Source organism: Osmerus mordax, chromosome 18 (assembly GCF_038355195.1).
Source record: "Osmerus mordax isolate fOsmMor3 chromosome 18, fOsmMor3.pri, whole genome shotgun sequence".
Classification (NCBI taxonomy): Eukaryota; Metazoa; Chordata; class Actinopteri; order Osmeriformes; family Osmeridae; genus Osmerus; species Osmerus mordax.
The window spans coordinates 7,827,347-7,843,924 of NC_090067.1; the positions used below are offsets into that span (position 1 = coordinate 7,827,347).

A 16,578-nucleotide genomic window follows, 5' to 3' on the forward strand; every position below is an offset into this window, starting at 1 on the left:
GCATAAGAGCCCATGCAGTCATACGAGGGGAATACAAGTTCAGCTACATGGTAAATAAAGTGTCTGCGTCTCCGACCTAAATGATGAAACTCACAAAGACATACATCACACACATACACACACAAGCACACACACACGTAAGCATGCATACAGATACACATCCACACACACACGTAAGCACACATACAGATACACATACACACACAAGCACACACACACACAAGCACACAAGCACACACACACATGCACACTTAATGCTCTGTACGTGTGTGTGTGTGTGTGTGTGAAGGGAGGGGGGGGGTGCACACGCCAGCCTACGTGCATGTTTATGTATATGCTGTCACAGTATTCCTGTTAGCATGTTAGCTGCATCCTCCTCCTCAGCAGCGCTCTATGGATAGATTCCTGGGCACTGGTGAGTCATATGAGATGAGCGCGGCCATTTTACACGCGTTATCTGGGATCAGCTGCTCTTCAACTGCCTATCAATGAGCAATGGATTAGTACATCCGCCTGACTCCCATCTTCCTAAGGAGTCTCACTTTTTTTGCTTGGCAAAAGAAGAGAATTATTCTAAGACTATTTCGAATTTTAGAGGTGTTATCTTAAACGGGGTGAGGGCAAGGTTGGAGCTGGTGATTTAGAGGGGTTCCCTTCAGTTTGAGGAGGGTAGCAGGTCTCATTTGAATACCAAGAGCAGACTTTTTGAGTTCATGGATCTGTAGCAAGTCAGGAGAATGAGTAGAGAAATTACACCAAATTACTTTTACTGACTTTCTTTGAGGTGCAAAACCTTGAGAACAAGGACAGCAAGAGAGGGGACTTGATGAGTCTGAAGGCCAGTTTGAAATGATACTTGTCTGCATGAGGAAAAAGAAAGTTGCCATATGGGAGCAATGTGATGGTAAGATTCACATCTCAGCCATCCATAACCCCCTTTATAAGCCCTTTATAAGTCATGTATATGCCTTTGGTGCGTGTCCACTACAGCGACGCGAATCACTTGCCTTCCCACAGTGCACCACGCTCGGGGGCGTGTCAGACAGATGAATGCAGAGTTGTAGTTCAATAAAGTCACTGTTGAAGTTCGTATAACGTCATGGCAAAGTATGCAAATTTGGGTTTACGTACTCGCAATATCGATCAAAATACAAGTTTTACACACTTAAGCAAAAATCCGATACGCTGGCTAGATGTAGCATGATGTTATGTTAGTGTGTTAGTGTGTGTTAGTGTGTTAGGATGTTTAGTTCAGGCTTTTTTTTGCTGTATTTTAATCAGAGTAAATGATTAAATGTTACAGTACGCAATTGAGCGCGAACGCCACTAATAGTGTCCAACGCAGTCTCACAATATCGTTGAAACAAATTTTACACAAATGATGCAAGAAATCCAATATAGCTAGCTAGCTTATATGTAGCATGATATTTTTTGGGGTATTTTCTTCAGGGTGAAATGATGAAAATGTTACAGTATGTCACCGGGCGCTCAGGGTAACCAGTTGTGTACTGTACCGCCGACGGGGCTAGCTAGCTAGCAGTTACGTTTTGTTCCGAGACGAGAATTTTAAAGTACAAAAAACCCACCAGGAGCACCAACAACATCGGCGACCCTGCGCCATGCCTTATTTTTTTGTTAACATATCTGTACGAATACAGAGACGTATCAAACAGGAATGGGTATGAAGCCACACAGACAATTAGTTTGTCCTCCATCTTGAAACTGTGAAAACTAGAAATATTTACCATGACCGACGGTTGCTACGTTCAAGAAACACAACAAGCCGATTGGCCATCGCTCGCGAAAGTCGCTCCTCATTTACATAAAGTTGAGAAAATCTCAACTCGACTCGCTTGGATCGCGTTGCGTCGCTACCCACAATGCACCAGGCAAGCGAATCGCCCGGCTACATTGAAAGTGAATGGAAAGCATCGCGTCGCTCGCATCGCGTCGCTGTAGTGGACACGCACCGTTATTCATGATCTCACCAAGGAAAGCGGATGGCGACACCGTGCCATTGCTTCGTGCGACCATGACGCTAATGCCGGTCTCCACGAAGGGCACTGAGAACTCTACGACTGACGAGCGCTCCTCGTTGATGGTAAGGGAGCCGATTGCCATGTCAGCTCGGCTGGACACCACCTGGTGGACGGGAGGGGAACTGCAGTTAGGGACAGAGAGACACAGGGCGCCGTTTGATGTTCACAGCCAAGCAGGCAGCACAGGCGAGCAAGCAGGAAAGGCTGTCAGGGAGAAAGGCAAGCAGGCAAGCAAGCAGGCTGGGCAGTTACACTACAGCTGTCTCACATCGACAGGGAGAAAATGGAAGTAGATTGTGGAAGAGATTGAGGAGGCTGGGGCTTGGGTTGACTGTGAAATGGATGGGGAGTTGGGGTTTGGAAACTTCCCTCCCTCCCCCCCCCCCCTTAGGCTGTATTAACTATCATGTTACTACATAGCAATACCGATAGGAAGTACATCATAGGTACATAGATGACATTGCTATGTAATTACATTTGAGAGCCGTAATGACTGTAATAATAAATACTGCTAAACCGTAACAAAGTGTAACTTTTTTTTACACTGTTGTTAATATAAGAATTGGTATGTAGTTATATAGTTAATGTAACTTGGATGTAAAATGCTGCTGAAAAAAAGAAAGAAAGGAGAAAAAGGAGGAGATGAATGAGAACAGATGAGACGCTGACCTCCCCGACCATGCCGTTCCACTCCCCATCAATGTTCTTCCCGTGTCTGCCATTGGTCACCAGATAGAGGTCATAGCTGAAGCTCACGATTTTGGCCAATCGCTTGAGGACGTCAATGCAAAATCCTTTGCAGCAATTCTTCATAGGGGAAATACCCTCTGCTTACCGCACTGATGAGAGAGACCAGAGGGTAAGAGAGGGGAGGAGGGAGAGATGAGGAATGAGTAAGGGAGAGAGAGGGAGCAAGGAGTGAAGAAGAGGGAGGAGAGAGAGAAGGAGGGAGAGAGACAAGGGAAGGGAGGGAGGGTGGATGGTAAGGATGGAGAAAAAGAGAGAGATAAGAGGGTGAAAAGGAGGGAGAGAAGGAAATGGAAGGAGGGAGGGAGGGAGGTGGAGACAGGAGGCAGAGGAGGAAGAGAAACAGAGGGGACACAGATGGGTAAGAAGTGAATGAATTATTAGAGAGCTGTGTATGTGTGGATCAATACTGGAGTAGTCTGCAGGCTCAGTTTGAGAAGAGAGGAGCAGGACGTCAGGACGAACAGCCATGGAAAAACACTGCATTCAATGAATTCATATTTAGAGGCAACTTCTCTATTTCTCCAGTTGTCTGAAGAACACACGGGGGAGGGGAGAACCAACTGGAAATGATGGTACTGAGTTTTAGTACTTGTACAGTGGCTGCCTAACAAAAAGGCCTTTTCACACCAGACTTGGGGCAGATTAAAACTAAATCACAGAAATGCCAGCGCTAAAAGTACTGCCAGCCACTGGCGGAGTTTGGGAAATAAATGTCAATTTGTTTGCTTTAAACTAAATAGTAATATGACCTAATATGTTGCGTTTCAATTCATTCTCAAAATGTATCACCTCAAGTTGTTTCTACTGGCTCCATATAAGAGATTGACCGTATTTTCCAGCAGGGTTTGACCCAGGGCTATCTTACACATATCTTACACATAAAGCCCAAATACTTCTACACTTAAAAGGGCCAGTTTTTGTTTTACTGGGTGAAGACGCCAAATTGCCTCTGACTCAGTGGCGATAACCTCTTACACTGACAGGTAAGCCTTCTGACTGTTCACAGCAGTCTGATTAACAGGGGGCCGAGATCTTGGCTCAGCCAATAGAAATGGATGAAAGGGGGGGCATTATCGTGCATGTCCAGACCTGGGCCAGCAGACATTTTATCAGAGACAAGACAGAGACGGAGTCACGGTACAGAGACAGACAGAGAGAGAGAGAGAGAGAGAGAGAGAGAGAGAGAGAGAAGAGAGAGAGAGAGAGAGAGAGAGAGTGAAGAGAGAAAGGGATTGTGAAGAGAGAGAGAGAAGGAAGAGTGGAGAGTGAAAGAGTAAATAGAAATAGAAATAGAGAGAGACAGCGTAGAGAGAAAGAGACAGTGAAGAGAGACATAGAGAAAGAGAGAATCAAAAGAAATAGAGAGAGAGAGAGAGAGACAGATGGAGAGAACCTCAGGAGGAGAAACAGGACACACGAGGCACACACTGACACTGAGCGAGAGTCACAAAGGAGGACAGAAAAGAAGGACAGCATATAAAGAAAACAAACAAAAGAAAAGTGGAAAAGTGTGATGTCACGTAACAACATGTTAAAACATTTATGCAGCGGGTTTCCGTCCAGTATCACCAGAGCATTGGTCATAGGTCATGTCTTTACCTGGTGTTGAGGGGCAGGCGACAGGGAACAGAGTCGCGAATGCAGGAGCCGGTGCCGGGGTCGGCGGGCTCCACGATGACGAAGGGTCGCTCCTCCAGGGTGACCACGTGGAGGTGCTGGGCCGTCATCCAGCGGCTTGAGGAAGGCACCGTAGCGAGAGGTGGGGGTGTAGCCGCCACCTCATCACGCCGTTCTCCCACCAAGCCACCTGGCCGACGAAGAGAGGTGGGGATGGGGAGAAGGGGGGGGGACAGAGAGGGAGAGAGAGAGAGAGAGTGAAAGAGAAAGAGGCACTTAGAAAGCAAATGGAGTGTAAAATATAGGAAAACAGCACAACCAGCGGGAAGTGGGTCTTAGTCAAGCTGCTGGCTGTGGATATGCAGATGTCTGTTCAATTGGTGCTGAAGGGATGAGCAGCGTGGCGCTGGTCTGACACAGGTATGTTTTTTTCGTTCGAAAAGCTATCAACATCTCTTTTCAAAGGGAGGGGGTGGATCAGTATTAACAAGTGCCAACTTGGCAGTAAATGTTTCTGTTCTTGTACTTGAGTTTGTCCAAGCTGAGTTTAAAAACATGGGCCCAAGTCACATCAAAGAAAAAAAGAGTCCGGTTCAAGTGATTTTTTGATGTTCAATCATTTTTCAAGCACCGAACAGCCCAAATTGTCCTGACAAAATTGAAGCACTGAAGGAAAAGTACCCTTTAAAGTTACTCAAGTTCACTTGCCCTTTCATCAATGTGCAAGCACAATCATAAGAAATATGGATTATGAATCATTTACAGCATTCCACACCATTACAGCTGAATGATATTCAAATGTCACATGAAGAAATTTCATTTTCTTTCTTTAGTTTTTTTGTCATTGGGAGCTGGCGGTACAGGTATGTCTTAGGGACCCACAATATCTTGTCCTGTTCAGTCATAGAACAGAAGGAAAATCCTAGTGCAATGGGACCTTTCAACACTGCTGGCCCCCTCCCACCTGTCTGCCCCCAGGTCAAAAGATTCAGCAAATGTACTCCGCGGAGGGAGCAAATAGGGGGTGGGAAGATGACTGACAGTATTGAAGCAGTTAAAGAAGCCAGGGGGTTGTGAGGGACCGGATGAGGGGATGAACGAGGGAATGTAGGAAAGGACGACCAACGCGGGGGGGAACAAGTGTATCACATGGTGGCAGTGCCGGGTCAGGTCAGCCTTGGTTAGCCGGCTAGCTTGACATTTAATCCTGGGATTGTTGAGCGAACGTAAAGGGATTTTGTAACGTTTGAATAGCAAGCCTTGGGGCAACAATGTTGATAAACATACAGTGTTAAAAGGTCACTGGAAAGCCAGAGACTCCCAGTCAGGTTTAACTGAGGCAGAATTGAATCCACAGACTAGTAGAGACAGAGCTGAGCGTAGCAGCGTAGCAGTGTAGCAGGGTAGCAGCGTAGCAGCGTAGCAGCGTAGCAGCGTAGCAGCGTAGCAGCGTAGCAGCGTAGCGTCTCCAGAGAGGGAAGGGCGATCTGACTCTTCAGTTAGCAGAAGCTAACAAGGCTGACAAAGGTGGAAGGAGAGGTAAATGGGCACAACCGATGGGCCATGATACCACGGGGCACAGCGTGTTTGTCTGAGTGTGAGTTTGTGAATGTTTGTGTATGTCGACTTGTGTGTGAGCACTGGTGTGTGTGGAAAGCTAAGTTAGCATGTTTGCCAGCGTGTGAAATGATGGTTAGCCTTCACTGACCTCCTCCCAGCCCCTCCCCTGGGAATAGGAGATTACTTCTAGTAGCGGATTGGCCAGGTAGCCATCACTGTTGAAAGAGTAGTCCCGTCCACCAATAGTTATGTTACTGAAGTATCTGTAAGACAAGGAAAAGACAGGAGAGTTCAAATGGACGATGCGAACACACATTAAATTCTACATTTTCTCTAGACCGTACTCTAAATATTTTAGTGGTCTGGGAAAAAAGGGTTCAGAGAAATTCCATGTTTTGAGTAAAAGATACAATATGTCAGAATTAATTACAGTTTTTCTCGATTGCTAACACACAAAAATGGTATGTGTAAGCCATCCCCACAAAACCATTTTGCTAAATCCCAGCAGAAAGACCATGTACCCCAATCTTTACACACAATTGATCCTTGTTGACACATTTCTCAGGTTCATTCATACTTCTTTGCAAAAGTCTAAACACACCTCTTACTTTAAGACACAATTATCACCATTATGTCATTCAGAAAACACTGCCATTTGATAAGTAAACCAAAACAGCGCAATTCAAACACCCTTACCAACCAATTATCCATGTGTAAGCACTAACAAGCAAATATACTCAACAAGCAATCAGGGGTTTGGAATGAATACAAAGGTAAGCTCATCTGTACTTTGAAATCATGGATGAAAATATCAGATGAAAAGGAAGAATTGTCCAAATGAGAGGAGGTGGACAAGGGAGAGGAAGAGGCAGAGGAAGAGAAGAAGAACAATCTCAAATGAGATCCATGCCACACTATGACAGAAATCTCTATGATGATTTGTTTATTTCCTTGTTTTCTTAGCCTTTGTTCCCCAAATTACAATTTACAGCAATACATTTGTGTTGTTGACTAACAGTACTACTATTTGTATACTGTGACTACTACAGTAACAAGAGCTCAAAATGCAATTGCTGTATAATAGAAAATAAACAGCCTGTAAGAAGGACAATTGCAGTAATTGTGAGTTTTATGATTTACATCATGTCAAACTCATGAGGTGGAACATATCTAAAATTCAGGGACACGTTATAGTCAATGGTTCTTGAAAACCTTTTTATAATAGTGTTTTCAATTCCTCCAGCAGTGTCTAAAGGGTATTCAGAAGGTTGAATTTATTTGAGGGCTTTGTGTGTATTTTGAATGCAAAGTTAGGTTTATACGACAGATAATATGGTTTTGACTACAGTGTTTGATTTTGGGTCAAAAGTCAAGGGTTTGGCCAAAACAGTGTAAGTATGAAGATGTGTGTTTAGAGTTTGGAGAAAACACAATACACATTCAAGAAATGTGTCTTAGCAATTGAGAAAAACTGTAACCATCCTCAAGGTCCATTTCTGAAAAGGAGTATGGGCCCTGCAGACTTGAGATCTTTTATATCTCAATCTGCATGAAAAACAAAGGCAGTGTAGGAGGAAGGGAGAGACAGAGAGGTGGATAGATGAAGAGAGAACAAATGAGAGAGAAGGAGACGGATAAGAAGCGGAAGAACAGCAGCACTCAAAACTTGCGATCTTCCGCTGTGTTCCTTATGTGTGAATCACGCTGAGTAAAGGATGCAAAGACAGATGCGAGACAAATCAGGGGAATCATTAATCTTCAGAGCTGAGCTCTGTGTGTGTGTGTGTGTGTGTGTGTTTGAGTATGTGTATGTGCGTGTGGGGGTGCATGTGAGCATCCCCGTAGGTGCTGCGGGAGAAAAACACAAGTTTCGCAAGGAGGAAAAGTTCCTGCTTAGCTTATCACTGGGAGGAATGGGAGGAGTCGCTGCCTAAAGACTTGCAAAGACTGCAGCATGCAGACCGAGATAGAGAGAAATAAAGAGGGAGGGAAAGAGAGAGATAAAGTAGGAGGGAAAGAGAGAGATAAGGAGGAAAGGAAAGAGAAAAGGTGAGTCAGAGGGAGAGAGATAATCTTTTCTTTATCTCTGGCTGGAAATTGTAGGGAAAGACTGAGAATCATTTCAGAATAAATTTTTTCAACAAAATAAAAAAAATCCAACACATCATTGACTGAAATCTATCCATAATTTATGAGATAAATATAGAAACGTTCTTATCTTATTACATAGGGTTATTTTAATACGTTTTTGCATGAGTCTGCTGTTGCTTTGGATGTGTCAAAGTCGTTTATTTTATTTATAGAAACAAAACCTTTTAACATAGATAGAAAAATAGAGAATTGGAAAAGTCAGACAAAGAGAGAGAGACAAAGAGTCACTGTCAGAGAGAGACAGAGATAGAGAGAGAGATAGAGAGAGAGAGAGAGAGAGAGAGAGAGAGAGAGAGATAGAGAGAGAGAGGAGAGAGAGAGAGAGAGAGAGAGAGAGAGAGAGAGAGAGAGAGAGAGAGAGAGAGAGAGAGAGAGAGAGATAGAAAGAGAGAGTTTCCTGTTCAGATGTACAGTATAATCAGTGGTAAAGATCACCCTAGCTGATCACCCTAGCTGTTTGACCAGCATCAGTGATACTCAACTGTTTGTGGCTGAGGCAGGGAGATGCTTCACACTGTCACCATGACAACACTGCACCTAAAAACACCATTCACACACACACACATAATGGAGCACTGAGCAGAGAGACCGTCAGAATGCTTTACACTGAGTGATGCCTTCCCTGAGCCTTCTGTCTCTGTGAGCTTCCCTCGCCTTCCATTAAAATCAGAACATGTTCCTTCATGTTTTTCATGATGCAGCAGTAGTTGATTAAAGATGCCCCTTGGCTCCTTTTCAATTTTCAATTCCTTTTTTTTCCCCGCAATTATTTGAACTGTGCTGTCCCATAAAAAACCCACAAGACAAACCAAGATGTTCATCTCCGTCTCTCCTCACACCTATAATCTTAATCTCAGGCGCTACAACCGAATTAGCATGCATTTTTGGCGGATTTTCCTATTGAGTCGTTCATTCTGCTTCCAGTACATGAGACTCTCAGTGGGGTCTAATGGTTTCTCTGTCATGCGGGCCTGTGTGCAGGGCTACGTAAATACATGCATTTAAGTGAGTCATGAAGGCTAACTATTACCACACACATAACCACACACAATCACCCTCACTCACAGGCACACATGATTCGTCACCCCACCCCTTCTAAAGGGAATTAGACGGTGAACAGGGAGCTCCAACCAAAGCTAAGATATGAAAAACGAAAGAGGGAGAGAGCGAGAGAAGACAGGGAGAGAGAGAGGAAAAAGAGAAGATAAATGTCCTCTGTTAAGTTTAACACTCCAAAATTATTCATCCACCGTTTCCAGTGCCTTTCTTACAAGATGAGAAACTTGAGGATGGTGTGTGTGTGTGTGCGAGTTAGCATTTATTTCAACTCTGTGACGCTACTGATCTCCCCCCTCTGGGTTGTCGCGTTGCCATGGCGACACACAGTCGTTGACATTACGTGTTGCTCAATGTCTTACATCGTTATGTGAACAAACATCCAGAAGCCACCGAATATTTGAATATAGATTGAGCCCTTGTACCGAACATACAAGACATTAAGACAAACATAGGAGAGAGAGACAAGAAAGAAAGAAAGAAAGAAAGAAAGAAAGAAAAACTGAAGAAGCCTTTTACAGAAAGGAACCACAGTAGGAACAACAGTTTGACGTGTGTGTGAGTGTATATGCACGCCTGTATGTGTGTGCACTTATTTGAGTGTCTATTTCAATATCAGACAAAATTCAGAGGTTTTTTAATGCTCTTTAAAGTTGAATTTGCATTCTGATAAGCATGAGTGACAGCACTACCCCCCCCTCCCCTCTCCCCTCCGCCCCTCATCCTTCCTCCCCCCACAAGCAAACATACCCACTAATGCCGCCCCACTTCCCCCCTTCCTGGCCCACCTTACCCCGGGGCTATGCTGTCTTTAACATTGACGGGACAGGGCATGGGCTGGGGGGAGGAGGAGGGCGGAGGCGGGGGGGTAGAAAGGTTTGGAGTGTCACCCAGCTGACGGAATCCTCACAGTGATGACTGGGAGTTAGACAGCCCTGCCTGTGGAGGAACACTGACGACTGACGACTCTCCTGTCTACTATCCCTCCCTCCCTCTCTCTCCTTCTCATGCTTACTCACTCTCTCTCTCTCTCTGCCTCACATTTCTCCCTGTTTTTCCATCATTCTCACTTTCTCTCTCTCTCCCTCTCCCTCTCCGTCTCTCTTTCACTCTGCTTATAATTCCTCTCTCCCTCACTCTGCATTACGGCACCATATCCAATTATCCAATTTACATGCAAAATGATTCCGCCTCCGTCTCCTTTTAGGATCGGTCGAAGGAGTCGAGACAAGGAGAGAGAAAGAGAGAGAGATGTGAACTCACAATGGAACACAAATGTGTGCGGATGGAGAGGTGGAGGGAGGCAGAGAAGGAGATGGGAAAGAAGAAGATGAGATTGAGGATGAGATTGAACCGGGGAATAAAAGAAAACAATACATAAACAGCAGGTAGAGAGATAGAGAGAAGAGATAGGAAGGACAGAAACTAGGTGCAGGGGTGATACCAAAGACTGTGGGACACGGGCCAAAGGACAATTTCTAGATAAATAGTCGAGAGCGGCAGAGGGATACATAATGACTTTGCCCGGCCCGAAAAATAACACATTAACATTAGAGCAGCCCATCATCATAGCTGCACAGGCACTAACAAAGACCAACAGTAGGTGGCAATAAATTGGTAGCATTTAACTCGGCCTTCCCTGGTTATTGTGGAAGTCAGCCGGCATCATCAAATCTCCTTTCAATTTAGCATGCTAGTCAATAAATGAGCTGTGTTGGCAGGGACAGGAGTCATGTATCTTTTACTTGACGTGCTCAGCGGGGTTCATGCATCTTTCAGAGGAGACTGGAAGAGACAGGGGGGTACTTTGAGAAGACACGTAGGAGCCCAGGCTGACAGGGAACAAGAAGAAACGAGAGAACAAGGGAGGGAGCAGGAGGGGTGTAGGGAGTCAGGGAGAGAGAGAGAGACAGAGACAGAGAGATGAGAGATGAGAGAAAGGGGCAGATGAGAGACTGTGCAATTGAGAGAGAAAAAGAGACGAAAGAGAGCACGATTAAGATTGAGAGAAAAAGACAGAGAGGGAAGAAAAAGACAACTCTTGCTACTGCAAACCTAACGCGGAGAGGAAGAAGACAATGAAGTAGTGACTGTCATAGCTTTAAGAGACCATCCACTGACGAACAGGAGGGAAGAAAGAATGAGAGGAAAAAGAGAGAGGGAGAGGTAAGAGTTTGGCACTAGGCAGATGGAGGAAGAGAGAGAGACAGAGGGAGCGAGAGGAGGCAGGCAGTGACACTCCTCCGCCACAGCTGAGCAGTTCTCCCTGGAGAGACAAGAGCCAGCACTCTCTCTCCCTCTCTCTCTCCCTCTTTCTCTCTCTAAGCTCTCTCTCCCTCTCCCTCGATCTACCTTGCTCTCTGCCACCACTTTCTATCTCTCTCCACCTCCCTTTCCCCATTCTCTCGCTCCCTCTCTCCCTCCGTCTCACCTGATCCTGTCTGGCACTCTCTGCGTCTGGTTGCCGTCTGTCTGGCAGTTCCCCGCGTAGTGTGGCCCTCTGGACGCACCGTAGTCCTTCCTCAGAGCCATGGCCCCGTGGGTCAGAACTGACACCCCCTTAGCTATCCTCCGGGGCGGCTCGTCCCTCCAGCCCTGCGGCCGGATGGAAAACAGGGCCTTGGGCAAGCCCTCAAGGCTCAGGCCGGACAGCGCAGGCCCCACAGCGAACCACATGTGTGAGGGCCCAGCCTGGCCCGCGGCCCAGGCTGCTTTGAAGATCAACTCAGCCTCCTCCTGAGAGCAGTACAGCAGGCGCACCTGCGGAGGGAGGGAGGGAGGGGAGGGGAGGGGAGGGGAGGGGAGGGGAGGGAGGGAGGGAGGGAGGGAGGGAGGGAGGGAGGGAGGGAGGGAGGGAGGGAGGGAGGGAGGGAGGGAGGGAGGGAGGGAGGGAGGGAGGGAGGGAGGGAGGGAGGGAGGGAGGGAGGGAGGGAGGGAGGGAGGGAGGGGAGGGGAGGGGCAGAAGACAGGACAGGAGGGATAGGTTAAGGGGTAGAAAACAAGAAAAAGGAGTCGATGGAGCAGTTCGATCCAAAAGCCTAAAGTTTGTTAGACGAATCACGGGCGATTTGTTAAGCTGGAGACAGAGGTGGGTGGAGGGGAATGAAAAGGGGTGGAGGGGTGTGTGGGAAGTTGGAGGGGAGGACAGGAGGGTTAGTTCAACCAAAAGTCATAAGGTTCCTTGGATAGATGAGAGACAGGGCTGAGCGTTGGGAGTTGTGTAGCAGTCTCTAAAGGAGGCATTCAAACCCACATTCAGAGATACAGCGAGAGGTGACGGCTATCTTACTCAGAACCAGAACGGAGTGGCATCTGGCGTGTAGATCCTTCTAGAAGCACATCATGAGGGGTGGAGGCAGAATGACGCCAGTCCCTCCTACTCCTCCGGGACAAGCGCCCACAGACAACGTTTGACGAAAGGAATATAACTGCCTCTGTCTACACCACAGATGGTCAGGGGTATATCCCACCCCCTCTGAGGCTAGACGGACATCTCTTCCTGCTTCTTTTTGAAATATATCTTTTTTAGGGCTCTTCTGCGTTTACAGTGAAGTGAGACAAGAAATGGAAGGGAGAGAGGGGGAGAACAGGTCGGAAATGACCTGGGCTGGATTCAAACCCAGGCCCATGCAGTAAGCCTCAGCCTACATGATACACACACTTAACCGGTGAGCCACCGTGCGCCCCTCTTGACGCTTCTTTAAGTAAGGTAAAAAAATGTCATCTGTATTTTGGGAGCCTACCATTATCCTGGTCTGCTAATGGAAAACTGCCAGTCAGACAGTGTATTGAATTTTTAGGCTTGTCTCTTATACTCATATCTACACAGCCTTTGAAAACATCTTAATGTAATCACATCCATTTATCCATGCCAAGGCAACCCCAATCATAGTGTCATTTTATGTCATTACACAACCCATTCCATAATAGTCTTTTGGGGTCCTTTCTTCTCTCTTTTATTCATCTGTTATCACTCTATCGTTAAGAGGTCACTGGAAGTACAGATCAAGTAGAATAAAAGTGAGAAGAATAAATTAAGAGGTGTGAAAGGCATTGTTGGTGGGGGTAAGGTGAGAAAGGTAAGGCATGGTTCTGTGCTCGTTTCACCATCCCAATGTTGAGCTTTGGCATTATACTCTGGATGGGTCACCTTAACAGATATCCATTGAGGCTTGAGTGTGAACTCATGTGGGATATCGTTCAGCAAATGAGTTTTTTCACCCAAGTGCCTCTGGTTCATTTCTAATTGCTCCCACCTCACATATAAAAATGTCTGAGTCATCTACTTCACACGCGTTATGTGGCTCTACTGGGCATTTTGAAGATTCTGAAGGGTCTGAAGGTGAGTTTGAACAGCATGCTGGGATGCATGAACAGCATGCAGGGATGCATGAACAGCATGCAGAGCGTGATATGTAGAGAAGTGGAGGGGGTAGCAGGGGGGTGAAGGGTCACAAGTGAGAAGGCGACAGGGGGGGATTTAGGTGACTGTAGCCCCCGCCCCTCCCGTCCCATCCCCCATGCCCCTCCCACCCCCACGTCCCTCCCCCCCTGCCCTGCTAACCTGAGCCTCATTGTCCTTCAGCAAGCGGCGGTTCGAGTCGAGCCCAGCGGGGTCGTCCGTCACGTTGAGCATCACAACGCCCTTCTTCTCCCAACCAATGAACGAGCCGTCCGTCATGCCCTCCACCATAGATAGGAATTCCTCATAGCCGTGGTGACGGGTGGTTACCACGGCGAAAGAGGTCCAGTCGTACTCTTCCAGAACCTCAAAGATGACCTCCAGTTGCAGGGCTGTGGAGCAGCTGAACTGGAGATAGATGGAGCCAGTCTCCTGGAAGAGAACAGTGATACAGATGTCTTTATTTATACCACCATTCTATCCAACCATCCACCCATACATTTGTCCATCCATCCATTCATTTATCCATTCATTCATCCATCCATCCAACTGTGGAGCAGGTGAAATAAAATACACCCTTCTAATTTAGAAGGGTGTATCTTGACCTTCCCCTCTCCTTCCATTCATCCTTTTATTCACCGAACAAAGAAACAGAGGAGGCCTCCTGTAGATGAAGGTCAAGTATGCTTTGTCGGTATAAATGAAGCTTACAGACCGATGGATTTAAATCAACACAAACACACAGTAAGACTAAACAAGCGCCTGCTGCTCATTCAAAAGTTTGGACTAAAAGCTTCAGAGGCTTCATACACAGCAGTTTCCCCCGACAGAAACGATTCAATCAAAGAACACATAAAGTACAGTAGCGTGTTTCGATTTTATTTAACTCCGTAAAGATTATGAGGGGAAGCGTCAACACAAAGGTAAGGTCTATAGAATCCTTATACATTTTTCTAGGTGCCTATAGTCCACCTATGGTTTGAAGTGGCGCAAACTGTGCTGTTATTTGTAGGAGAACAGCAGGCGTATCAATTATCATCAGGGCCAGGCCAGAGGAGATGAGGAGGAGGCAATCACACCAGCAGGTTCTCAATAGGATATTTGCACTAAAATAGGTCAAGAATCAAACATAGCTCTTGAAACTGACTTTAGAAAGGAGATGAGAGGATAGGAGAGAAGACAGAAGAGGAGAAAAGAGAAGAGGAGAGGAGAGGAGAGAAGAGGAGAGAAGAGGAGAGAAGAGGAGAGAAAGGGCAAGTGTAGAGGAAGGGCAAGAGTGTAGAGCAGAGGAGAGGAGATGACAGGATAGGATGGGATAGGATAGGACAGGATAGGTTAGGAGAGGAGGTTGGAGAGAAGGATGAGCATGCACATTGTCCATCTGAACACGATAAAAATACACAGATTTGTTCCTTATATGCTACCCCTGATTTTGAGGAAACCAGTGCAGCATCCTCTTAGTAATCAGTGACATTATCGGATCTGTTAAGTAGCTGGGAACAACAGCAAGCACCAGCAGCAGAATGCTTTCTCTCTTTTCTGTGCTACTCAATAGACACAGGCAGAAACCAGATACATCTGTGTAGATCCAATCGAATTAAGTCTGTAGTTAGACTAAATAACCACAAACTTACTATAGCATCCACTCAACTTCACATAGTCTAACAGAACAAGCTGACAAAGCGTTTTATTCCACTGAAATGCAACCTCAATTCTCTCTTCCCTTGGACTTTCAATGATATATAAAAGAAAAAAGAAAAAGCTGCCAAACAGAGATTTTGATTGGACACTGACTTTGGGGACCGACATCAGGGAGAAATATAGTGATATGTTTGCAGAGAACTGGAACAAGGCCCTGGTCCAAGCCCAGTCAGAATATCTGTAATTCCAAGGAAGCCTGCAAAAAAACATCTCATACAGGCCAGCCTACAAGGTCTAAAACTAGTCTGTAAGGCCTAAAACCAGACTAAAAAACATCAAATCTGACTATAAACCTCTTGCTTGTTCATTGCTAACCATACCTGTTGTTCTCTGCCCAGGCCAGCCCCGCCTCCCACGGCCACCACAGGCACCCCTGTCTGGGCCGACACAAACTCCAGCATGGGGGCCAGCGGGGCCCTGTTGGGTGGTGGGGGCTTCTCCTCCTCAAACACCAGCCCCTGGAGGGGCGTGGTGGCCAGCAGCTCGCACAGCTGCAGGAGGAGGCTGCCAGGGCTGCTCTCGTTCACCGTCAGCCAGATCACATTAGCCATGCCAGACGGCGTCATCACCGAATCGCCGACCAGCGCGGCCAGCGTCGTCGACGACAGCGGGGCCGTGGACGACTGCGTCGCCGCCGATCCCCCCGGCGACGTCGCCGATGGCGACGAAGCCCCCCTCCCCGGTGGAGAGGGCCCCCCTTGCCCACCGTTGGCTCCGGCCCCCAGTCCCCCGCCGCCAACCGTCTCCGGGAGCAGGGAGAAGCCCGAGTGGACCACGGCGATGTTGAAGCCGCCAGAGGCGCCCGAGTCCCTCTCTCTCTCCCGGGGGCGGTGCAGGAGGGGAGGGGAGGAACGGGCTGGCCCCGTGCAGGCCAGCACAGCCAATAGGAGGGAGAGGGCGGGCTTGGCCGCCATGGGAGTCTGGGATTGGTGGACGGAGGAGGAGAAGGAGGAAGCGACGGCAGCTGAAGGCAGTTCGCACGCGAAGACCTCCTGCAGAGAAGAAGAGAAAGCAGGAAGTAGGAAGAAAGGCAGGAGGTAGAGACCACGAGAAAAACTAATCGAAAAGTAAAACTACACAAAATGTCTACCACTAAAGGGGAGGAAATTAGATAGGAAGCATGCAAAGTCCAACACAACACAACACCCACCCCCCCTCGCAACTTCACAATAGTCAATCCAACATTCAGTAAACAAGGCTAAACTAGCAGAGAGAGACAGGAGAGAGAGGTGGCGGATGAAAAAAATGGAGGGAGAGCGACAGGAGAGAGGCGGAGGAATACGCATAGATCCGAGTGTAGCC

At 47.1% G+C, this 16,578-nt stretch overlaps 1 protein-coding gene across 1 annotated transcript; it reads right to left on the reverse strand.

Annotated features, from left to right (window-relative positions):
* Positions 1-711: 711 nt before the first annotated feature.
* LOC136962486 (glutamate receptor ionotropic, NMDA 2D-like) lies at positions 712-16,190 on the reverse strand. The gene is given in 11 exon segments (XM_067256272.1): positions 712-719; positions 1,989-2,142; positions 2,709-2,864; positions 3,328-3,349; positions 4,389-4,510; positions 4,512-4,559; positions 4,561-4,596; positions 6,115-6,229; positions 11,605-11,933; positions 13,738-14,007; positions 15,597-16,190. Coding segments are annotated over 11 exon segments (1,854 nt in total).
* Between the last annotated feature and the right edge of the window lie 388 nt (positions 16,191-16,578).